Here is a 26302-nt window from a genome sequence, read left to right as displayed (position 1 = left end):
TTCTAATTGTTATCTGTCTATCGCCGTAAAGTACTCGGAGAACATGGTGTTTACTTTGCTGACTTGGATCACGCCGTCATTGGTTCGAATCCGAACATATTCACTATCCAATACGTGGATTGCCATTATCTGACGGAGAAGACGAATATGATTTCTACTCAGGTGAGTATTGTCACTACAGTTAAGGATAATAAGAGGGTAGAGTCACCTTATTGGCTGCACACTGTATGAATCAGAGAGAGAGAGAGAGAGAGAGAGAGAGAGAGAGAGAGAGAGAGAGAGGGGAGAGTGTGCGGTAGGGTGCTAGTGTTTACACTGAGGAACTGTGACTGTACAGATTTCCCATTGTGTGCTACCACACACGCCCTAATTTGTTTGTTAGAGAACCGTCATTATTTAAGGCCTGAGGGGTCGGAGGAAACTGAGGGGTCGGTCACTCAAAAAGCTGAAAGCTAAAAGGGGTGTTACTCAAACACGTAGAGAGAAAGAAGGACCGGTTTATTCAGTTTTTGGTGCAAAATAATTTGAAACACCTCTCATCGATTTCTCAAAATGTTCGATGCGCGAGGGAAGATACCTTCTCTCGTGCTCTCCCCCTAGGGTGTTCGAACAGTTTTACTTGTAAAAATACACATTGAAAACACCTCTAAGACTGCACCTCTAAGACTTTTTTGTGTGTTAGAGAGGGGTTACTAAAATTCATGATGATTGGCAAGAGGGTTACTCGAAATTTCAGTTTCCGATGAAATTCCTCCGACTCCTCCATCCCAGGGCGTAAAGAATGACGGCTCCCTTGCCGCCCCTGGCCTAAATTTGGTCGCCTGTTAGCGTGAATGATTTGCTTTAATAAGATTTTAATTTGTTTTTTAGGAGAGATAACCTTTGCATCCTACAAGACGAACCTTATCGGAGACGAGATGTACTCAAAGGCAATAACAAGTAGCAATGTCTTCAGTCACCCAGACAGACGACCCAGACAGTACGGCGAATTCAAGCGCGTGGCGGTAAACCTCTTCGACAGCAAGGACGACACTTACACCTGTGGGCGTTCCTACATGTCGAACCCTTACTACTATGTCGATTTCTTCCAAATCGGAAAATCGAAGGCGTACCACGGGAGCCATCCCAACTACGGTCACCACCAGATTTCATACTCAGATATGGAAATTGACATGTTCCGATCATCCCACTCAAATTGCGGTCTGTAGGTGAGGCGCAAGACCATGATACAGACCGGAGGAAGTGTATTATTTTCGAATTATAAGCATTAAAAAAGAAGAGAACAAAAGACCAATGAGATTGTTATATTGTGTCTCCATTCTTTACAGACGAGTGCTAGCAGTTTAGTCAGCCCTAGATGATATTTTTTTTTCAGAAACTCACGTGCGTTTTGCTATCATTTTCTCATCGTCCGGTCCGCATGGCTTTGTTAGATCGGCGAAGCATGGTCTCCCTTAAAATTTAGAAGGAGTGTCTTTTCCCTAAGAATTGTTCAGTCCTTTCATCTTTTGCCGCGCGATATCGATGAGCAGAGACTGGGCGAGATTGTGGGACTTCTGATTGAAATGCGTCACATTTACGCTGATATCGCCTGTCGACCGATCATTTTGAGATTCTGAAGTGCAGTACACGTTAAGGGACGCCGTCAAAAGATCGATGTTTGAAAAAAAACTTAATTGCTTAAGTTTGGGGGTGGGGGGTTTTTGACCAAATTAATTTCTGTGCCGTCAAAAACGATTTAACGTTTTTTTGGCAAATTTTACGATTTCAAGGCTGCTTTTTGTACACTAAAATCGATCCAGCCACCCGGTCGAAGTTCAGCATACGAGATTTGAGATGTGCGCTACAAAATGGGGGTCTTGGACGCGGTGGTTTCCGGTGTGTACGTGCACGTGCGCACACATAACTTAGCCTTGAGAAACGCTGAGCGGCTGCGGGTTTGGACAGTGAGGCACATTTGGTGAGTTCGAATTTTCTCGCATATGTTCTCCTCACACAATGTATAAATGCCCTACGAACGACTTTCAGAAACTAACGAACAAGATTTGGGAGTTAAATATCAAAAAACAACAGGGAAAATCCCGTGCTGATGTACAGGAGAGCGCAACGAAATTGTGGCATGCCAAATTCAAAAATGACCGACGATCTTTGGTTGAGTTTTTTTTGTCCCAGGAGGTCGAGCCGAACAGTCTACCGGTATTTTGAAATATTTTTCCGATGAACGTGTTGCTGGTAATCTAGCCCTGCGTACGATGCTGTGTGTTCCGCTACAGCTAATCGCCCCGCTCACCACATGAGCGGGGCGATTAGCTGTAGCGGAACACACAGCATCGTACGCAGGGCTACTGGTAATCGTGAGTCAGATGAGCGTAGTCAGGAAGGTCTCCCATTTCAAATGCGGAAGGTACACCCCTAAAAGCCCCGAATACCAGTGGCGTTCGTTTTGATCAATCACGACAGGATGCATTTACTAGTGAGAGCCGACTGCGATTGATTCAGAGTTTCCTATCAGATTTAGAACTCGGTCCATCGGAAATTTTAACCCCCGATGTTGTCGGTGCCCAATCGTTCATGTCCCCATTGTGGGACAATAGCAGCGACGTATTTTCTATACATGGAGACCATGGCGGACTACATACAACTTTACCCTAAAAGAAAGGGTTCAACAACAGTATCAACAAATGAAACCGCCATCTACACAGCAGTATCTGATCTAAAAAACAATTTGCAAACGTTTCTAAGCTTAGATTAAATACTATTTCTAACGGTATGCTTCAGACAGCTGTAGAAAGGGCTGCACTTTTGAAACAGATGGTTTTATGTTTCCAACAGTTGAGAACTGTCATAGACGACCAGTTATGCAGAATGGTCCCCCCTTTCTAAAATGTTGGTGTCTGTAACTCTCCCTAATACTTTACCTGGAGAAAGTAAACCTTCATGTCAGCAGAGTCATTTATCTGTGGCAGAAAAAACTGGAAAAAAATGCAGATGTGTTTGATAATGCCATTTCAATGTTGAATAAGTTTTGAGAAAAGATCACGATGGTTTTCCTATAATACCAGTTCCTGTGCCTTGAAGAAAACAAACACACCATACAGTGATCATGAAAATGTGGAAAAGGTATTTAAAAAGGGAATCCGTGAAATCAGAGCGACACCAGCTCTGGAAAGGCTTTGAAAAGAGTCTATATTTCTCCAAAGACATTGTGTGAGGAGAACATATATGTTGGAATTCACAAAATGTACTTCTCCAATGTGCACTCACTGTTCAATAAACCCTATCAAGGCTACAACTCTAATGAGTTGCATTAAGTATGGGGAACAAGCTACCAACCCCAACTCTCAGTGCCGTCCATAATGGTCACTACATTACATTTTTTTGAAGTGACCAATCATATCAAGCACCTAAAAGAGCAGGCACAAGGTAAGTTGTACTTTTTCAGTTGTATGGCGTAGTGTAGGTTTCCATTTCAGATTTGAATTAATGTTCATTTGTGTGCTTGATTTCCCACGCTACTGAAATTTGTAACAAAAGTATATTATAAAAATTGCCTGTAAAAGTAAACAACACAAAAGGTTGCATGAAAGTTTAAATTAGCTTCAACTTCATACTTGCTCTTGTTAAAATTTTACTTGTTCATTGGTAAGGGAAAATGCATGTATTCAACATGTATTTACCATGGGATATACATTGTACATATACCCTACTAATTTTCAAAATGTGCTGAAAAACACTAAACCTACTCAGATGTTATACCAGTGTCACAGTATATCTAATTTTGTTATGCAACCCTCAAAATTTTTGTACATGTCTGAGAAATATGATGCTTTATGAAATGCATGAATAGCCATGAAAATATGAATTGTATTTCTTAATAGTGCAATTAAAAATCATACAATTCATATTTTCATGGCTATTGATATATTTCAGGAAGCATCATATTTCTGAAACATTTATATATAATTGTTATTTGTTTGAATTGTTCAGGTCCTGATGTTGTGTCCCATCTCTGTCTGAAGTGAAGCTGTGTCCACGGAGCTGTATGTATGTAATATCATCCAAAACTGATGGGAAAGACATGAACTCCTGGTTCATTACAATGAGAGGCAGAATGAGCTTCAACCAAGAGAAGAGAGAGAAAGAGAAATGCAAATGAAACCAGAAGTGATCATGACTGGGTGTGCAAATTTAGACTGGTGGATGGAGTGCAGTGTCAGTTTAGGTATGAAAAACTTGTCATCTTTGTTTTTTTAAAAAAGAACTGTTTATTGCAGATATTTACATGATTGATACTAATTCAAATATATATATATATTTTCTTTCAGCTGTCAAACCTACTATGGTTTAAGAAAACACAAACAGGAAACAACACTTTGAGAGACAATCCACCCACAACTCTAAATTATGAGCGAAGAAATACAAGAAAAGAAGTACTGTAATGATCCAGTGAAACCAGAAGTGAGAGAGAGCATGTCAAATTTCAAGCTTCTAGCAGGCACAAGGTAAGTTATACTTTGTCAGTTCTCTGGCATAGTATTACACGACATATTTGAATGTTAATCTGTGTTCTGGATTTCCTCAGGATTCTGAAATTTGTAACATAGGGTAGTACATTGTAGTATATTTTAAAATTGCCAGTAAAAGTAACTTGCATGAAAAGTTTAATGGAAATTTAGTTTCAACATAAATAGTAGTTTTAGATACTTGCTCAATGACTTGTAAAAAATTCACATGTACATTGGTGAGGGAAATGCCTGTATTCTATTTCCCACATGTCCATGCGTGGACATACATTGTACCCTTCAAGTATTCAAACTGTGCTGGCGAACACTAAACGTAATTAGATGATATATCAGTGTCATAGTATATCTAATTTTACTATGTAACCTTCAAAATTTTGATACATGTCTGGGAAAAATATGAATTAATAGCTATGAAATTGTGAATTATATTCCTTACCAGTACACTGTACAGTAAGTTTAGGAACCTAATTCATATTTCCATGGCTATTCATACATTTTAGAAAGCACCATATTTCTGAATATTTATTGTATAATATTAATTTGTTTGCATTGTGCAGGGGCTGATGTTGGTTCGCTGATTCCGAAGTGAAGCTGTGTCCAAGCACTTAGTGACTTTATTAGTCTGGAAGAGATCCTGCCATTTGATTCTTCCCTGTGTATCAGCTGGAACACGCGGAGACCGGAATCTCAGCGTCTTGACATTCTTGCAAAGACCAGTAGAGATTTCTGCCTGATCCTTGAATCAAGGCATAGCGTCTGTGGAGAGTCTATGACTTATGTGCAAATTTATTGTTGTTGTTGTTATTATTGTGTTCTGGGTTGCAATAAAAGTATTTAGTTACTTTATAATGGTTTTTCAATTTTTATTTATTCAATGGTACATTGGTATGTCGTTTGAAAGAAATAGTACAGAGTATGAGTCCGCAATGTTTTTCAATTTTAGGTCAGTTAAGTTAGAAGGGGGGTGGGGGGGTCTGGGGCCAAACTTAAGCAATTAAGTTAGATTTATTATATTGAACTTTTGATGTTGCCCCTAATGGACATTACATTGGTTATAATCTGCTCCTTGTGGTGATTTCGACCTATTGCAATGGTTCTTTTAGCCACCCAGAATATGCTAATTATGGAACAAGAAACAAAATTGTAAGAATGTCAAAAAACCTAAAATCCAGAGGGTGATAAGCAGATATGGTGAAAAGCGGTAAGTCAATTATCATTTAAAAATTCCATTCTATTATTATTCATATTGGCCCAGCCATCTCCATGAAAACAAAAAGCTTAGGGTTACCGAACGGATCGTTGATGTATGGGGGAATCAAATATTAATTACATCATCGAGGTCGCTTCTTGTCTTCATTATATGTACATGTATACGTAATGACGAATCGACAAATATGTTAGTCATGTTCATTCACTCATTCATTAATTGTCTATTAAAGAGTGTGTATATTGTTTACTAATACGGTAAAATTAATTTGGTGTCGTTTGTTTTGTTTCGAACTATTTTACACAAAATGCAATGCTGTAAAATACTTTATCACAATTATCATACGTTTCTAGCAATTATTCAAATTCATAATTTTTTCTGCGCCTAAGTAATATTTTCAATCAGACTTTCCAATGTCAGGCCAAAGATCCTCGAAAACAGTGAAACACAAAGGTCCTCATCTAAGGCAGTTTTCAGCTTGATCGCGATAGAGGGAGTACCTGCATGTAGGTCACTCCTTACTTTCAGCACCGGAGTTCTGTTGAATTTTCATCAAACTGGAAGGAAATTACATGCCAGAATCAGATATCACCAACTATAGTATCAGAAAAAAAACCTAGGATGAAAAGAAAACCAGGCTCACAAGTGAAGAAATTATTCTAGTTTATCTTAAGCCTTAATTTGAAGCAGTTGCATTCAAGATGAATGGCAACATAACAGAATATATTGATTTACTTAAAAATTACCATTGTTTTCTCAGTACATTGTGTCATATGGGAGTCAACTCAATGACGTCAGACACTTTTCAACCGTCGAAAATAATTGATTAACGAACCCAGGATCAAGGAAATAAATAAATATATGTGCATACAAATAAATATATATGCATAATGTTCCAGAATCTCATTGAATAGTCATGCTTATTTTTTGGTGGCCTGACAGAGAACACATAGATAGAGCTTTAGATATCCACATGACTTTGAGAGCTAAATATCTCGGTCAGAATCTTAAACGAATGAAATGTTAAATCGAAACCATTTTGGGGAACAATCTTCCTGGAGCTTATTTACATAAATGCCACAAGTGTCTATTGCAACAAGAGTCCAAGAAGAATTGACGTGGCCGTTGTTACTACTTTTAGTCCGAGCTGATAATATACTCTTTAGAGTTTGTTGGAACATCAGCAGTTGCCCATCAATATATATTTTTGCCATTCTTCACTTAATGACTAATTTCCAAAAGTACAATAAAAAGTAGTTGACAAGTAAAAAAAAGAGAAGAATTGACGTGGCTTAGAAAGTGATGACAAGTTATTTCTACTTGGGGTTACGTTTCGTGTCAGGTCATCCGCGTTAAATAACAACAATGTAATGCCAATATTTTGCATCAGTGCCTCTTTGTCTGCCAAATGTCGTTTAAGGACCACTGTACGTTACAAAACATCGTCTAGGAATAAAGCTTTTGTGGTTGAACTTTTCTTGTTTACAAACAATGTATTTCATGCACGATAGCCAGATGCAACAAAACCGCAACATTTATATTTTACGAATCGGATGTGCATTCTGACAAACATGTTTTAACTTTCATGAATCGCAAACGTACCTGGACACAGTGTTTATATCGGTCGTATGAGTTCCATGTGATCTTTTAGCGCAGTTACGACGACTCCCCCCCCCCCCTTTCAGTAAGGTTGCCAATGGTAATGTTCAATATTCATAAAACCATAAGCTTAGGTGTATGTGGGTGAGCAAAACCGAACAAACACGGGCTTTTTGTTATTGATCCTACGATGTCATAAAAATGCAAATTAAAGGCTTAGAAATATCACCACAAAAGTTCAATGGCCGCAATTTGGCCCGATAACACTTGGAATTTCGGTGGCTAGTTCGAACGATTTTCATACCAAAGTCGGCGGTCTTGATTTGGCCAGTCGTTAAGGCTCGGTTGACTCGCCATACAGACGTCACACTTAATAACATTTTCAAAAAAAAGAACACATTATTCATAACCCTGAACGATTTTACCAGCAAAACCCTTTGCTTGTGTATCTGACTTGTTTGTATCTGACATTTTTGTAATCTTTTCTTGGTCAACCCCGGCTACAGTTGCACGCAAGAAACGGAAGAAAACAATTTCTTTCAAAGGGCCTCTGAAAAGTACACACATCGTTGGCATAGACAGCCTGGGCTACAGTCTGAGGAGCAACACGTGACATGGACCAGGAGAACTTAATGTAACAAAATAATAAATTTAATGAGCGAAGATAAATTCCAACTAAGTGCTCAGTCTCCTATACTCTGTCAACAAACTTTCATGTATCTGACCTCCAGAGGGCGCAGTAAACTCTGAGAACCCAACCCTCATCAACAGACATAATCTCCAAACTACACGTGTAAATATACCCAGATAGTAATTACTCTCTGATGTTGAAAATCATAAACACTGAAATATGATATCAAAGAATCATCAGTTTCCCCTTGGTACTATACGATATACTCACTGATTACAGTACAAAGGGTGTACTGTTTATACTCAACTAAGAACTTATCGACTCTATGAAATGAACAATTGAATAGCACTGTCCGTTCAAATCATTCAAACACAAAGTTCTCGATTTTACAGAAATTCTCTACAGTCCTTGCAGTAGCCGCGATCGATCGTTGTTCACTCCCAGCGACGTTCCCTCGACGTTTCCATACCATGAGGCAATGACGTCACACATTGAAGATTCCAGATCACACGTTGATGCATATCCTCACAAACGATGATCACTTTTCTCTGTCAAAGCTATTAGGTCACTACATAGCACAAAAAACACATTTCTCCTGCAATCGTTGCGTCTCTCTCAATTTGTAACAGTGCAGCTCGCTATGCTCTTTTCCAACAAACTGTTCTCACACAGAAAGTTCTGGATATATAAAACACACTTGACGGAGCCTCGCCATCTAGACACTTTTCTCCATGTTCTCAACCTTTGAAGAGGACGGGAAATGTTCAGTTCTCTTACCCGATTCTCTAAAAACTACGCTGGCAAAGGACACACAAGCTTGTGTATCTCATGGAATCAGCACTGTACAGCTCCGAAAATAAAGCACAATGTCAAGTTAATGTCGTATTGTTATTGGTGTTTCATCAGGGATTCCAAGGTTAGTAATTGATTTGACAGAAGTTCAATCTCTCAGGGCCACCCACTTATTTAACTTACGTTATATAACGCTTTATTATTGAATTTATGAAAAAGAATGACTGTCGACACATTGTTTATGCAAAAATGTCATTCGTTTAAAACTCAGCAGGCGTCTGAACTTGAGGCCCTGTGAGCTAAAAAATATTCAAATATTCTTTTGCTTATTTTACCATCATGTTATTTAACATAAACCTACAAAGATTGCCGATTTTTCCAGCTCTACAACCCCTATATAGTTTCCGCGCCTTATTTTCCTCTCTAACAAAGTATCCTATTGTGTTAATCTTCCTTCTGACATGGCGTAGATTTCACACTACGCAGCAAGGAATCCTATCCACATTAAACCGTGTAACCGATCACATGAACCCCTGGTGTCCTCGTAGCCTTTATTACAATGTCATGATGCGTGCAAATACTATGATTCAGTAAATTTACATCTTCGCGTTCTCTGATATTATTGCCGATGAAAATAATTGTTATGATCAACACTATAAGCAAAAGATCATTAACTTTGATGAAGCCATTCCATAGAAAAAAACTGAGTTTTGGAAGTTCATTAAATATGAAAATTATAAATTATTCTAAATGAAATTGCAGTATGTCGTTTGGTTCCCTAATAGATTATAATGATCCTTATATGAACTGTACCAATATTCATCTAATCAAATGTGGTCACCGTCTATATATACATGTAGTTATACCGACGGCGTAATTAGATATGCAAATGACATTGCTATGCTAAATGTCTTTCACTGCTGCTATATGTTAGCATCATCTTAATATATATATATATATATATATATATATATATATATATATATATATATATATATATATATATATATATACATATATATATATATATATATATATATATATATATATATATATATATATATATATATATACTCAGATCGTGAGTAATTACACGAAATGGCATCATCCCGTTGATAATCTATAACACATTTCGATTAAATATTTTTACCATCCATGCTGTATAACGCCACTTAATTCAGATTCTGAAACGAATCAGATGAATCAGATACATGATAAACTTGACATTCATAATTTAACTGATGATTCTCGCCTTTTTGTCGTGTAATTTTTTTCAGGACTGTGGATAGAAAGAGGAAGAACTTGTGTATCGTAAATAATCTGCGCTTTTCACCGTGAACAACTCATGTAAGTTTATATCTATTTTGGGGCAGAACAAGGGGATTCCGCCATAGAGGGCGTATTCTGTGTACATCCTGGTCGTACACTGCTACTGAAATCGTCACCTTAAATTTAGAAAATCCAAGCACTATCAAGAACCCATATGTTTGATCACGTGACTTTTTGCCAGTTACACTTAAGAATTTTTTATTCAAGTTTGGAAATGTTCCTGTTTTTCTTGTTTTCTTTGTATTGCATGTGTAACTTTCTACTTTGCACTTGTTTCTATTTTTCAAACAATGCAACGGTAAGTCAGGTTCACCCTCAAAGTGATATGGCATCAGATTCTAGGCAGTGGTGATGGCAGTAGTATTATTGTAGCGTATGTTTGAAAGGAAAAAGATCTGTGAGGGTCAAAGTAATTCTAATAAAGGGTGCAAAAGGGTTACGAAGCTTATAGTAGTATTTTATTGCATTATAAGACCTCCGGCCCATATGCAAAGGAGTTACAAGTCAAAATTTACATATCAAACAGAAGTTAATAATTTAAAGTAAATTAATTAGATACAATTTGAAATTTCTCACACAGGATTGTTGACATTTAAATTACAAAGAAAATCTTTTCGGATTTGGCAAGCCTTTAAAAGAAAGATGCCCAATTTACGTATAGTTCTCTCATCACGAGAGCGTAATAACTGCTGAAACTTACAAAGGTTTGGATGAATGAAAATATCTTCAGGTATATAAATTGACCTAAACTCATGATACGCAGGGCATTCCAGCAGAAAATGAAATTCGTCTTCAACTTTACCAGAATTGCACACTTCGCAAAACCTTTCAGTTGAGATAATCCCATCATGTCTGCCCTTTTCTATATTTAAAGGAAGGCAAGAACATCGGAAACAAGCTACGAAGCTTATACTTCACTATAGATGGTTAAATAACTTTTATATCGAAGAAACTGGTAAAAGGTGTTAAAATAATGCGACGTTGAAGTTACTGGTTTCAAACTTTATTACTAACGGGTAACTGTGGTCATGATGACCATGTATTCTGTACTTGAACAGGGTTTTTTTTATATCATTTGCGCTGAACATAAAAACTCAACAACTTTTCATATTGTTAATTGATCGGATTCGAACTCACAGAGTACGGCAACGTAAGGCGGGAGCCGGACTAGATAGTCCAAATACAAGAGCTTAGTGCCAAGTAGCGGCAAATTTTATGTCGACAGCAAAAATTCCCCTCAAACCCGACTTCATTAGTCTGGGCGTATGGGCTCGCCACAATGTGTCCATATCGCGTTTTTTTATCTTGTTGACCGAAAACCAGGGCATTCTTAGTGGTGACATAAATTTTGCAGTGAGAACGTAGACATGTGGGTATGTTCAATGCTCGGTTTTTATCGATAAGTGTTCACTTTAATCACACAATCAGCGAATTTATGAATATATACCACTGTTAAATTACCAGTACCTGTACACGCAAGGCATATCTTATCTCAAAAAAGTAATGGCTCGCATCAGCTGGCTGTCCCCACGACATTTTTCTCTCCAAAGGCCCCATGAGGTAGTGCGCGCATCGAAATGGAAAGATTACAACTTTTGTTCAAACTTTGTGTAAGAGAACGAAGAAAATATGTTTTTATCGATAAATGTTCACTTTGAGTCTTTGACATAGATGTATCTTGTGCTCTTTCCGGCCTCCATGGAGACACTATCAAATGTAGCACGTTTCTTGAGATAAATTTTTCTCTCTACCTATCAGCTCCTTCAGGAGGCTGAGGCTGTGTGCCGTGTGCAGACTCTGCACACGGCACACAGCCTCAGCCAGCCTTATATTTTTTTCTATGTTCATCTTTCATTTATTCGGTTCTCATTGCTCGCTTTGTGCGGGCTGATATCAATTACTCACCTCTGTTACTTATCCATATTCAACTCTACGACCAGTGGTATATATTTCTTTGCCGGTTACATGGAACAAGCATGCTGGCCAATGGACGACGACACTAAGGCATCAGCGAATTGAACATGTCCTCGAGTTCAACCCTATGTCAGACTTATTACTCAGCCTCAATCTCTGGCACAATCCCGCTCGACTATAACGTCGAACGAGCAGCAGGCTGGCTACCAACCAAAGAAGCGGAGTATTGACTACTGGAATACCCAGGCTATACCGGCCATATGGAGGTGTTTCCCGAATTTCTGTCACATCCGGCCGCTCAACTCATCATTTCCAGCTCCCGCCAGCATTCCGTAAGCTTTAGTCAAATGCTGCGGAATCAACAGGACACGTGCACAATTTCGTCAATCAAGAGCCAGACGCAGCTGAGTCAACGAGGTAGACACTTAGGGGCGGTGGAAAATTAAAACACGCGCGAGGTAAACGCAATTCCTGCGTTTAAATAGAGAGGAGGGAGTTTGGCTATATTTCGATTATCGTGCGAAAAAAATCGCACTGCATGTTTTTATATCGCAAAATCTCTGATAGCTACACATAGCCGCAAGAGTGATTTTACCGCAACCACGAAATATTATGTACGAGAGCGCAAAGACAAAGAAGGGTATAAAGTTAAAAGGCAGAAACTGTGTTAGAAAAGGAAAGAGTTGCAGGTGTGATAAGCTTAGTATTCGACAGATTAGAAAGATTCAGTGTGTTACTGCATTGTTACAAGTTGCAATTTCATAGTAACGTAAATACCGATTGTAGGTATGCTGATACAGAATGAAGCTTGGTTGGATTTTCGCAATTACAAACTTTCATTTAGGGGAAGGGGTTAAGGCCAAACGCGATAAGTTGCAATAAAGTTGCGTTTACCGGGTGCATGTTTTAATTATCCACGGCCCCTTTCTTAAGTACAGTCTCGCCCAAGACTCAATCGACGACCTCATCCGTTCAGTCGCTGGCCTTGCTAATCTCGGCGATTTCAACAGGTTCGACAGTTCCCATCGACTACACCGTGTCACGCGACGCCAGTGTCCAGTAAAATTGATAAGAAGATCATATTGACTGACTGTACTAAGTTCCCGAATCCAATAATTCACTGTGACCTGCCCGTCCTGTGTCAGCGCCACCAACAAGGGGCCAGCAGCGCACTTTGACGTCACTTCCTGCTATGCATCATATCAAACTCGATCCTCAACCCTCGCCTCTCGCTTTCACAGCATGAAGTGAGCCGTTACGCCCCCGCATAACACTATGAAGTCCTTGCTACAGGTGTCGCTTGAAGCACAAAAAAGTACGTTTGCAAGCGTCTGCGACCCACCAGGAATGCTCGTACCAACGCCTCTGCAATAAGCCCGTGCTTGAATCTCATCTTGGAGCCTGCTTGGCTCTGCGCTTATTTTCGATGTCTACGTGATTAAAATTCACCGTACATACAACATTCCAGTCTGTAGACCCATCTCTGCTTTTGAATATCTTACCACGAACAGCACTATGGCAGCATAAGCATGCTGTTTAGTTAGAATTATATTTTCTCCTCCGGAAAGCACACCATTTACATAAGCACTTTCACTGACTTTTGTGGATTGTTCAGTTGCAAATCAGTGTAACTGGAGGAACATTTTTTCTTTCAGAATACTTTCACTTTTCCATGCAACGGACTATAGACCTTTTTTTCTTTTTGTCATTTTAGCAGTAATTTTCTAGTAATTTCTCTTAACTGCCTTTATATCTGTCCATCAGTTTCCTCGCATCGTGCCTTCCACCGGTGACATGCTGATAGCAGGAACTTTGCTTCCCAGGAACTGACATTTCCCGCTTCCATTGACTTTACACTTCCATCGGTGGCAACATGCTTTTTAAAAGACGTTGCTTTGCGTGCACTGACATTTTTTCCGGTTAACAGTAACTTTGGACTTTGCCTGTTCATGCAGTTTACAATGTTTAATTGCTTCCTTAATCATCATACCTCCATCTGTCTGCTCCCCAGGCTAATACATTACCTCCATGATCCCCTGGGCCCCGGTCACCTACGTGCTATACCCCATGCATGTTTCATCGTTTGTTCTATCATAGACCCTCTATCGCAGTTGCCTGTCCCGTTTTTCTCATAGACCCTCGTTTCTCGAGGGTCTATGGTTCTATGCACCACTACGGCCCAAAAGTATGCCTCAGTGTACGGTATTCCGCGAAGCATAATTTCTATGGAACAGCGCTTTCAGCCGGTCGCTATTGACAACGGCGAACATTGTATCAATTTATTTTCAATAGATTATCGATCGAAAATCTGTTTGGGTGCCGCTCGTGCCGGGCGCTCGTGTGTTGAGGTCACGTCATAAACATTTCCACAATAACCCGTATATTGACTTATACACTTTAACATCAAGGTATCCGTTGGCTTCCTGTACTGAAAGTAAATCGACGACACTTTTTTTAGTTTTGGTGATACTTTTACGTACGTTTCAGCACATTTTGGCGCACTTCGGCGAAGTTTGGCGCCATTGTGAACGGGGAACTACACGCGAGTGAGCGAGACAACAATGTATCAATTTCGGACAAAAGAATATCGATCGATAACGTTCACTGCACGATTACAGTGGAGACCCTGCGTTCGTGTGCCTCCGTTCTGTGTTATTTTTTCAGTTTACTGGAATTTTCATTGCTGATATTCGCCAAAATTTGGTATAAATTACAACAACCTGACAGGTATTTGGTCTGTACAATTTAAGAGAAGCTAACCGATTAAAATGCGTCAATATAAGACCCTGATTCTGCACATGCAAACGCCGTAAGATCGCCATTTTATTGAGGGCAGGAGCAAAAATTCAGCGATCGGAAAAATGAAATGCATCTAAAACAAGTTTCGTCGAGAAATTCAAAAAACTAAAACGACAGGAATTTTGTATATAAATCAAAGAAACACCGTGCCACTTTTCACTATCATTGGTTCAGAATTGAGAAATTTGAACGAGCGAGAGTTGTACGGTCTGTTCAGTACATTAAACGCCATTGTTGTCTATGGGAAATCGAGCTGATTAGACACATCGTAAAATGAAAAATACATCTGAAAAAACCGTTGGTTTAACTTTTTCATTTCGCTGTTATTTTTTATAATATTTGGTATGACACATATCATGAAGGGTAACTAAAACTCTATGGTTTTATTTTTTTGAGTTTCCCTCTTATTTTTATGAAATGACGAGTTGAAGATCGTTTTGCTGTTGACTGTGTTTTTACTTAATTTTGCATATGGCTGTTATCGCTTACGTATTTTTGGAATTCCCATGTGAAATCCTTCCCAAAATATTATAATTGTAAGGGCAGCATATACGGGAAATAGGACCTGTTACTCTTTCATTAATATTTAGCTGTGCAGCGAGGAAATACGGCGAAATTTTCAATATGACGCGGGAGGTGAAATTGACTCTCTGAACGCGCTCTCCACGTATGTGTGGCGAAAATTCGGGACGCTATTACCGTACAAAATGGGGCGCCTTTGGGCCGTAGTGCTATGCACCACCTGTTCGACTCCCCTTGGCTCGTGTCCTATCGCAACAATACCCTCGGTTGGACTCACCTCTCTATACCCCTTGGATGTTTCACTGTCTGTACACCCCTCCGCCTGACTGATGCCCCTATGCTCCTATCATATCACTAAGATCCCCTGAATTTTCGACCCATGCATGTTTCATCAATTCTCCACTTGTCCGACTCCCCCAGACCTGTATCATATCGCAATGATTCCCTTGGTTCGAGTCGCCTGTTAGACGTGGTTCAAGTCTGTGATTTGTGAATGTTTGAGTGGGGTGAACACGATGATTTGTCTCCTATTTTCATGTGAAAAGCGCCAGTGGGGTGAACGCAATGAGTGGGGTGGACGCTATGCAGGGGAGTTTCTCCCGGAGTCATCCGGCAGAAACTGACTAACTACTGCGCAGACTCAAATGCAACGCGTTTAATTGCTAAGAAAACCTCTGGCCTGGGCTGCCTATTCCAAATAGGTTTGGATGAAATAGGAGATATAGAAGAGAAACTATTAAAAATTGATATTGTTTTTGAAAATTCATCGAATTAAACAAAGTCTAGTCGCCTGTGTATACCCGTGCGTATTTTATTGTCCATTATGTCTCTGCCAGCCAGCAAGGCTGCCACCTGCCCAATGTGGGACCATCTCATTCATTGTTTGGGTTGATGGTCATGCAACTGCTACCGCCTTTTTACGTACATCAAAAGTTACCTTGCGTCGTGCCTTTCAACTGATGGCAACATGCTGATTGCAGGTACTTTGCATGAACCAACTTTTACCGTTTACCGTGGCCTTGGTCGTGCAAGCATTGCCAATGTGCTGTTGCAGGGACTTTGCTTCACTTGAACTGTTAACACTGATTTTTGGTTAGCTTTACAGTTCATCGCTTTTGTTGTCTATTTGCTTGCGTTTTTTACGCTTATACTCCATTACACTTATCATATCTGTTCTGTTCTCCACCTGTTCGACTTCCCAGGCTCGTATCATATCACAATCACGCATGTTTTCATTGTTTGTTCTGTTCACCGCCTGTCTGACTCTCTTTCAGGCTCGTATCGTGTCACCCTAATCCCCTGGGCCCAAATCTCATATTATACCCCACTCATGCTTCGTAATATGTTCTGTTCCTACCTGTCTGAGTCGGACCCCCTGAATTCTCGTATCATGTCACCATAATCCCCGGGGCTCTAGTTACCTGTCTATACAAATGCGTTTTTTCGTCTGCTCCGTTCTCCATCTGTCTGGCTCCCCTAGGCTCGTATCGTGATATCCCAATCATCCCCTGGGCTTCGAGTCTTGCATGCCTCGTTGTTTTTTTCCGTTCTCCACCTTTGTGACTCCTCCAGCACTGGGCCATGTGCTTGATATACGTTCAGTATATTTACGTATATTGACATGTATGGAATAAAAATATTAGCGGTATACGTAACGTTTATCTTTGTATATGGAAAATCAATACGTTGATATACGTAACATATATGCAGACCAAGCGTATGCGTAATGCTGATATATTTGCAGACTAAGTGTTTATAAGTATACGTAATGTACACTTTCAGATTTTTATTTTTTCTCAGTTATGGAAGTCTCAAAGCCCAATAAAGTATATTATATTTGGAAATGCGACCGTGCACAGTCCACAGTCATTATTTGCATAATAGTCACGTGACAAGCGTTTTGCTGAACCTTCCAAAAATCGGGTTTTCTCCCTTTAGCGAACTCACTGCACAATTTCCGGTTGAAATTTATGCATTGACAAGTCTTAGCAATACCCTTCAAATACGTTTCTACAATATTTTCTCCGAGTCTCCGTTCTAATTTTATGGCGCGACAATTATGATTCCTTGGAAAGCACCTTAGTCTAACACAATTAATTTTCTTCATGTCTACTTTTTCTATCTCTAGTACGTATTCTAACTATTTCACTCTATTTGTTATGTAAATTTATTGTCCGGGCCAAGCACTAGGTTAGTTCTTGAAGAACTACGTATACCTTCTTGGTCTTCACCAGATTTTCTGTTTATGTAATCTTATTATTATAATTATTATTATTTTCATGGTTCTGATGCTAGTATTGCATTGTTATCATTTTTGCATTACTTTCTTTTCTTCTCATGATAATTGTATTTGTATTTTTGCATCATTTGTACTTCTGGTGAAATAAATAAATAAATAACCTTTAATAGTGCATAACAAAAGAAATTAAGGCATATAAAGGAAATCCCAGACACGGATTTAATGGGTATTACAAATGCTTGTCGATGGACAAATTTCAACCAGAAATCGTGCAGCGTGTTTTGCTAAAGGGAGGAAAAACCGAATTTTGGAAGGTTCAGCAAAACCCCTTGTTAAGTTGTTAAGTGACAACTATGCAAATAATGACTGTGCACTGTGCACGGTCGCATTTCCCAATATCTCGGCTTTCCGAAAATATATACTTAATTGGGCTTGCTGACTTCTATAACTGAGAAAAAAATAAAAATCTGAAAGTGTCTAAAAGGTATCTAGCTACCCTAAATTATTTGGCAAATGTACAAAATCAGCGAATGTGTATTAGTGTTGTATATCGAGCATTTTCCTCAGTGCAGGCTCGTATTATGTCACCTGGATCTACAAGGCCTGAGTCCCTTTTCATACTCCATACTGCTTCCTTGTCTGTCCTGTTCCCATCTGTCTGACCCCCGGGCTCGTATCATGTTACCATGATCCCCTAAGCTCGAGTCACCCGTCTATACCTGTGCATTTTTCGTCTGTTTCTATATATTTTATTTATTTTATTGATTTTGGTTTGTAGCATAGTTTTGACAAAGGTTTTGATTTTTTTGCATGTACATGAAGTTTTTTCATTTTTTCCTTTCATTTTGCAATAAACTATGTTAGTTTTTGTTCAAACTTATGTAAGGAGACTTGCTGTGAGAACGTAAAAAAACATGTTTTTATCAATAAGTGTTCACTTTAATAACACAGTAAGCGAATTCGTAGATATAAATCTGTTAAATTGCCAGTCTGTCTACACGCAAGGCATATCTTATCTCGAAAACTAATGGCTCGCATCAGCTGGCTGTCCCCATGACCTATTTCGCACCAACGATCCCTTAAGGCAGTACGCGCCTAAAAGTGGAAAGATTTCAACTTTTGTTCAAAGTTTATGTAAGGAAACTTGCAGTGAGAAAATAGAAACTGTTTTTTTATCGATAAGGGTTCACTTAATAATCAGCGAGTTCATAAATATAATCCTGTTAAATTGCCAGTCCCTGGACACGCAAAGGAATGTCTTATTTCGAAAACTAGCGGCTCACATCACCTGGATGTCACCACGACCTTTCCCGCACCAACGACCCCTCAAGGTATTGCTCGCCTCGAATGGAAAGATCTTAATTTTTGTTCAAGCTTTTTGTGAGGAAACTTGCAGTGAGAACGTAGAAAAGGCGTTTTTATCGATTAGTGTTCACTTTAATTACAAAATAGCCGAAACTACAAAATAGCTGAATATTGCCAGTCTCTGTACACGCAAGGCATATCTTATCTCGAAAATTGGTGACTCACGTTTCCTGTACACTCAAAGGAATATCTTATCTAGAAAGCTAATGGTTCGCATCACCTGGCTGTCCCTACGATCTTTCCCGCACCAGTACTACCCCTTAAGGCTGTACGTGCCTCGAAATGGAAAACCCTAAACTTTTGTTCGCTATATAAACCGTCGACCACTAATGCCGCTTTAGCAAACCATGAGGGTATCAGTCACCGTTCTATATCTTTGCTTGGCAGCGGCGTTTGCCAATGCTGCAAAAAATCTGGTTTTGATCGGAGGTGGACTCGCCGACGATAACCTAGCCATCTGGAATGAAGTTGTCAATCTTGCAGTGAGTATCCTCCTGATATTGTTATTTAGCAAGGTTTCGTCCACTTCATTTGCAATGCACTGAGGTTTTCATCCTATACGTATAGGTGCACCATCAACTCGCTGTACCCATAATTCAAAGGGAAAGAGAAGTATAGACAGTGTAGTGCGCCTTCTCTGCTCAATAACGCATTTCTCGCATGTGGTAACGTCAGACGTTGAGTCCACCATCCGTTGATTGCAAACCGCCACTTACACCATCTGACCATGACACGGAGCTCGGTACATTGTGTACCTTGTTCGCCTATTGGACTGCCGTCTGGTGAAACAAAGCTACTCATGCTACATCAGTTTCAATTGGGAGACAAGTTAGATGTTCTAGTCACTGTGGCTAGTTAATGAGCTCAGGCGCAAAAGTTGCCGGTTAAAATTGATTTTCTGCACTTCAAAAAGTCATAACGTGTAGAAAATTTGCTTCGTTTATTCGGATCCCTGGGAAATCTTCATCTGAGAGTCAAAATCATGTAAAAGTACGTGGCAGATACCAAAAGCCGGCTCACACGAGATACGCTGCGCGCAACATTATAACGACCACGGGAATATTGCTGATCAATAGCTGTTTAGGGCTACCTGAAGCGTTTGTGTGAAATGTATAACAGGATAACTCGCGCCTTACCCTAACCGAATTATCCGTTGGACTATCACAGGCTAATGTTCACCACAGAATTATGAGCCGGCGCACATAACACATGTACATGTGTATTTAGCTCCACAGGTACATTTTCACTTACGCCGTCGTTTTTATGCATGTGTTCTTTCAATCTGATTAAAATCAGATGTAGAGTACGGTGACGTCTTCTTATGGGTACGCGGTATTCTCTCCCTGTCGCCGTAGTGAGAGGCGACAGCGAGAGAATTCTGCGTACGCGTAAGTAGACGTCGCCGTACTCTACATCTGATTTTAATCAGATTGATGTTCTTTGTAATTTTTGTAGGACTTTTATTTATTTTTGAAGTGTTTTAAATGGACGAAGTCTGCCCGCAACGCTTGAATTTTCGTCAAAAATGAAATATAGAATGAATGATGAAATTGACATCGTTTACTTCCGTTTCAAAATCAAACAACAGCAAATCTCATGAGTTTTGAAATATTTAGTCTAATTCAATCTTCATTCGTGGTGCTCCAGACACTTATTGCACAAAGTACAATGTTCGTTCATTTTCATGTACACTTAATTCCCAATGAAAGAAAATTATGCGTATCTTACTTCAATCTCTCTTGAAAATAGCAAAAATTAGTCCAACAATGCATTTCCATGACCTAACTTAAATGAATTTCAAAAACTCTGATCTCCCACTATTTTTCCACGCTTATGCTAATGAGAATGCAGAGTTTGGGTCGTATAGTTGCTGAAGTATACTGAGTGAATATTGGGCGCATTGTTTGAGCAATACGTAATTTCAAGCTAGTAGCCTACTATCATAAACTATAGCTTTGTAACGTCGTAAGATCAAATCTTTAAAAATTATTGATGAGATAAAAAAGAGAAAATACAGATTTTTTGGTATTTTGTCAATATGAGTGTACATAGGTACCTTAAAGAGCAGTATAGCCGTGGACATTTTATAACGATGCTCCGAGAGTTCGATTATAACAACTAGTCTAGTAGACTAGTTGTTACCTTTAAAAAACACTTTATGGCACTTCCGTTTCTACCATATTTCAGTATGATAATTTTGTTTGACTCCATCCTCAGGGAGGCAGAGGTGTAGCCAAAATCGGCGTAGTCACCACGGCATCCGACGATCCATGGGGCCGTTACTTGTACTATGACAACATGTTTGTGAACGAGTATGGTGCCGCCAGCACCTATTACGTACCGATTACTGTGAACACGTAAGTATGAAAATCTGCTTGGCGCCCGGACAGCTTTGGGTCTAACCAAACTTCTGCTGTAAATATGCCCATTCTACCGTGCATTAACAGACAAATAGAAGTCTTCCCTCTATGGTAATGCTATTTTCAGTTCAACCTACAAGCATGGAAACGTGGTTGTAAAGCCTTTCGAATAACTATGACTCAAATATTTTTGAACCCCTTTGAACTTCGTTTATAATTGCTTATCCTCTGGTAGCCATCATGTTTGATTGCCACCGCTGTCACGAAATTGACATAAGCTTACTTTTGACATAAATATCAATGCTTCTGTATCGTCGATAATCTTTTTTGTCTCAATGCAAAGGACAATAATAGCTATTTGCTGTGAAGGGCGGTCAGAAGCTAGCAATTACCAAAATGCTTATTTTCGCCTTGACTTTAACCATAACCGCAACCTTGGTTGATAAGGTTTTCCGTCAAAAACGTTTTGTGATTACTATCTACAATGATTATATATACCCAGTTGGTTCATATTTAATGGATGAATGCACCAGCTAAAGGCGAGCGTTATAGGTCTCGCATCCTTTCTATAATATGCAAATTTCCATCATCACAGGACAGATAAAAACAGCGACCCGGATGTAGTCGATAGCATCCAACAACAGACGGGTTTTTTCTTCGGAGACGGTGAGCAGACACGTATTATAGAAAGGTACTTGTCTGATTTTAGTTAATACTTCAAGAAGTCTGTATTCTGTCGTCATTCGACATTAAGCTTGATGCTCTACATTGTAAATGTAATATATAAAGCTATATTGTATTGTTGTCGGTAGCTCTGACAAGAGTCAACTTATTTTTACTTCAATGTATTGCCGGCACCACGCCGTTTCCTCGGTCTCCATATTTTTGACCTGTGCTACCACACCATATTTTACAAACACGAGTTTTTCCAGACCTATCAAAATTTGTTCGCAAAATTTTCAGTTTGATCATCCCACTTCTCAGCTGACTTCTACTGTCTATGGTTTGATTATTTCACACAACATTTTCAACTTGTATTTCCTTGCGGCTTCCACAATGTGATTGGCCAATAGTTGGTTTCTGAGTGGTCGCGTCGAGTCCCCGGCTTTAATCGCCTTGAAGGACACATACGCCGCCGGTGCAGTGATCGGCGGTACAGGTGCCGGCACGACCTGTCTGAGTTCAACTGTCATGGTGACCGGCGGCCTAAGTTGGTCTGGTTTGGTGTACGGATCATGCAATTGCACGTCGCATCCCGACGACCCGAATGATGGCCTTACGTACGATCCGGACGGTGGTCTGGGTGTGATCGATGACGTGGTACTCGATACTCATTTCAGGTAACGCCCACTGACATGGCAACGCACGAGCATTGCATGTAGCTGTGTGATTTTTGTTAACTTTTCTATCGCATATAACCTGAAAACAGCAGGCAGGGTTCACATGAACTAATCAAACACAATGCTAATGGATGGAAATATTAAATTTCAATTATTTTCATAACCTTTTCACCGCTAACAAGAACAGTCAGTTCACAGCTAGTAACAATGATAAAAATAAGTAACAAATATACAGATGAGATGACAAGCATTTAGTAAATTGTATGTAGAACTATATCAAGTATGAACAGACTAGAAAGGTGAAAAATGAATTCCGAGCAAAAGTAAAGGGGTTGAACTCGTTTCTCGTTTTCCCAAACACCTATATGGATGACCAGACGGCTATGTAATTATCGACATTAAATAAGACAGGAGAAAAAGATTAAAGAAAGAAGAACGAATCGTTACGGAATGTTGTTTTAATCTTCAGCACACTGTCAACTGCAACGTTATCGAATGAGAATGACGTAATTCTTCGGTGATAACCTTGCCGTTTGTCGTGAAATACTAAGCGGAAGAAATTTCAACGGCACTGGGTTTCCTTGTATCACGTTTACACAGTATCATAAGTGCATGTGAATTCAAATGGCACACGCGCAGGAAACTAGTTTCTATCTTTTCTGTTTTGAAGTGAATCGGGCAGGGAAGGCCGTCTTATACGTCTCCTGGCCGACACCATGGGTCTGAGTCGTGGTGCTGAAGTGGGCGTCGGTGTGGACGAAAACACCGCCTTCGTCGTCTACGACATTGGCACGAGCAGCCAGAGGGGAACGGTATGTAGTACATGAATCTGTTGTGCCAGAAATTCATTAAAAACTTTTGATGAATGCAAAGTCGGTAATAAAAAGTAACAGTGTGACGCTGACACAGTTTCAGCACCATTTCAGCGTCCGTTGCACAAGATAAACTTAAAGGCTGGTAATGCTAACTTTTGATGATTTTTGCAATTTTTGTTTTTAATATCAACTATACTTTTTTCTTCTACTCCCCGGAGCATATTGATGTACACAGTATTCAGCTTGTCAACCCAGCCTGTCCACGTGTAAACTGCGTTGCTGTTGTTGACAATTGAGTTCTAGACTGGACCACAATTCAAATATAAACAATAAGAATGCATTTTATAATAATTGTATTTGCTATATTGACAAGCTAAAAAGTTGATGTTTCAACATTTTTTGGGAGTAGAGTAAGAATTTGCAATTGACATAAAAAAATAAAAATAAAAACAAAATCATCAAAACTTAGCATTATATATATATATATATATATATATATATATATATATATATATATATATATAAAGTCAGACGTGAGGACTGCGCCAAAGTGTCTTAAAACTAGACTTCTACATCTTAAAGGGGTTAAGGTACTGGCACTGGTAATGCTGAAGAAATAATTAAAGGTGAATACTTGAAAAGTTGAATAGATGCCTTGTAATATGATGAAATTTGCCTCTAAATTGAAAGGTATTTTATTACCACGTTTACACGAACAAACATTGGAGTTTTTAAATACAACATCACTATCATCCAAACTTTGTTAAATTTTGAGATTATTCACCAAAATTTATCCGGCTAGAGCATGGACTAATCTGATTAAATAAGATAGAATTGTCGGTAATTTTTGCATTCTTTCTATGGTCTTAGTTCGCACCCCCTCCCCGATTTAGAAAAAAAGACCGACACGTCTCTTCTTCTGATTTTAATCAGATCAGAGAAGGAGAATTTTTGATAATGCTATATCTGTTAACTCTGTTAAGGTACTCGGAGAAAACGGGGTTTTCTTTGCTGACATGGATCATGCCCATATTCATTTTAATCCTTTTGATATCGAACATGTGGATTGCCATTATCTGACGGAGAAAGACGAATACAATTTCTTGCGAGGTGAGTATTGTAACTATAGTTACGGATAATAAGAGGGTATAGCGTCCCCATATTGGCGCCATGCTGTTTATAACCCTCTCGCGCCTTCAACGACCAGTAAGCTGCAAATTGGTGTTGATTAAGCTCAGCGAGCAAGCACCGCGAGGCCCAAAGGCTCATTTCGCTCAGTCTAATAGTTCTGGTCACATCATTGTAATGCAAACAAGGAGCAGTGTTGAGAGACAGAGGGACTTGTATAGGGTAAAGTGTTTGCACGGCTGTAATTTGTAGCGTACAGATTTGTTTAAATTACATGGGCCTTTTGCTTCTAGATGAAGTGACCTACGCATCCTACAAGAAGAACCTTATCGGAGACGAGATGAACCCGAATGCAGAAACAAGTAGCGACGTCTTCAGTAATCCCACCAGACAACCGAGACAGTACGGCGAATTCAGACGCGTGGCGGTAAACCTCTTGGACAGCAGGGACGACAGTCACACGTGTGGGCGTTCCTACATGTCAGGCCCTTACTACTATGTCGATTTCACCCAAATCGAAAAATCGTCCGCGGCCTACGGGAACCATCCCAACTACGGCCATCGCCTGATTTCATACGAAGATATACATATTGACATAGACCAATCATCCCACCCAAATTGCGGTCTGTAGGTGACGCTCTACAACAAGTATGACCGTAATATAGAACGAATGCACTTTTCGAATCATAAGCAATAAAAAATGAGGAGAACAAAAGACCAATGAGATTGTTGTATTGTGTCTCCATTCTTTACAGACGAGTGCGGACAGTTTAGTTATCCCATGGTCATGATGGTTTTTTCAGCCTGAGAGACTTGCGTGCTCTTTACAACCATTTTCTCATCGTCCGGTCCGCACGGCTTGGTTAGATAGGCGTAGCTAGCATAGTCTCCTAGAATTAATCGCTGATTCGGGGGATTTTCATTAGCCAACAAAACATCTCTGGCTAGCAAAGTTGTCATTTTCTGATCTGCTGCTTGCATGTAGAACCATTGTGAAACCTATTGAGCAAATTAAGTTTCAGCTGTCCTATTTTTTGCGGAAATCTGACCTCTGACCGTCCTACATTATGAAGGAAAGCGCCCGGAGAAAAGTTTTGTTTTTTTTCGAATGGCGGGTTACTTTGAATGTGTGCTAGTATGCGCAAAACTATGGAAAATGCAATTCTACAAGAATTGGTCGGTCAAGTTTAAAGCCACTTGAGCTGTATCTTTTTGCATTTTACTTGCCCCCCCAAAAAACCAAATCTTCGGGAAGATGTCTTTATTGCCGTCATTAAGCCATATTATCTTTGAAAATGTCACAAATTCCCATAATTCGGTTGTTGTTCACAGGTTTTGTGTACTCGCTCGCGGCGGCCATTATGTGACTTGCTTGTAGACATTATTTACATTGTATTAATTGTACATTCGTCGCCAAGCGTTCCATGAAGCGTTTTGTGATTTTGATTTCAACACATCTTCACGAAAATGGATGCAAAAAAATACAGCTAATTGAGCTTTAAAGACGGAAATAGTATTTTTACACAGACCTAAGCCAGTCTACCTTGGGCTCATTCTCCGGATAGAATTACATCTGGTAAAATTTACACTCTTGTTTCAATTACTGCGGGTGATAATATAATGACCTTTCTTGTCGAGTAAAATGACTGAATTCCACCTTCGTATAAAAGCTAGTTAGGTACTAATTTAATTCTTCAAAAAACTGGAAACAAACCTTCGGATATGAAATGAAAGGATTT

At 39.4% G+C, this 26302-nt stretch overlaps 1 protein-coding gene and 2 long non-coding RNA genes across 4 annotated transcripts; all 3 read left to right on the top strand.

The window, feature by feature from the left end:
• The first annotated feature begins 36 nt into the window (after nt 1–36).
• LOC139139609 (uncharacterized) lies at nt 37–1294 on the top strand. Its single transcript, XR_011553838.1, has 2 exons — nt 37–162; nt 871–1294. It is a non-coding gene; the product is annotated as an uncharacterized lncRNA (long non-coding RNA).
• Nucleotides 1295–3064: 1770 nt separating this feature from the next.
• LOC139140204 (uncharacterized) lies at nt 3065–5372 on the top strand. The gene is made up of 4 exons (XR_011553961.1): nt 3065–3423; nt 3988–4222; nt 4326–4502; nt 5081–5372. It is a non-coding gene; the product is annotated as an uncharacterized lncRNA (long non-coding RNA).
• Nucleotides 5373–11953: 6581 nt separating this feature from the next.
• LOC139140198 (cyanophycinase-like) lies at nt 11954–25287 on the top strand. Of its 2 annotated transcripts, none has more exons than XM_070709276.1 (7): nt 11954–12412; nt 21138–21277; nt 21876–21971; nt 22354–22620; nt 23291–23432; nt 24419–24545; nt 24857–25287. In XM_070709276.1, exons 2-7 carry the CDS (start codon nt 21219–21221, stop codon nt 25192–25194), a joined length of 1029 nt encoding a protein of 342 aa, XP_070565377.1. In that variant the 5' UTR covers nt 11954–12412; nt 21138–21218; the 3' UTR covers nt 25195–25287. The 2 variants fall into 2 exon arrangements, with proteins under 2 accessions (XP_070565377.1, XP_070565376.1); XM_070709275.1 differs by lacking the exon at nt 11954–12412 and adding an exon at nt 18990–19402.
• The last annotated feature ends 1015 nt before the right edge of the window (nt 25288–26302 follow it).

Source organism: Ptychodera flava, chromosome 9, assembly GCF_041260155.1.
Source record: "Ptychodera flava strain L36383 chromosome 9, AS_Pfla_20210202, whole genome shotgun sequence".
Taxonomy (NCBI): domain Eukaryota; kingdom Metazoa; phylum Hemichordata; class Enteropneusta; family Ptychoderidae; genus Ptychodera; species Ptychodera flava.
The sequence above is the reverse complement of the archived record's forward strand: the minus strand, read 5'-3'. Positions and strand labels throughout refer to the sequence as shown.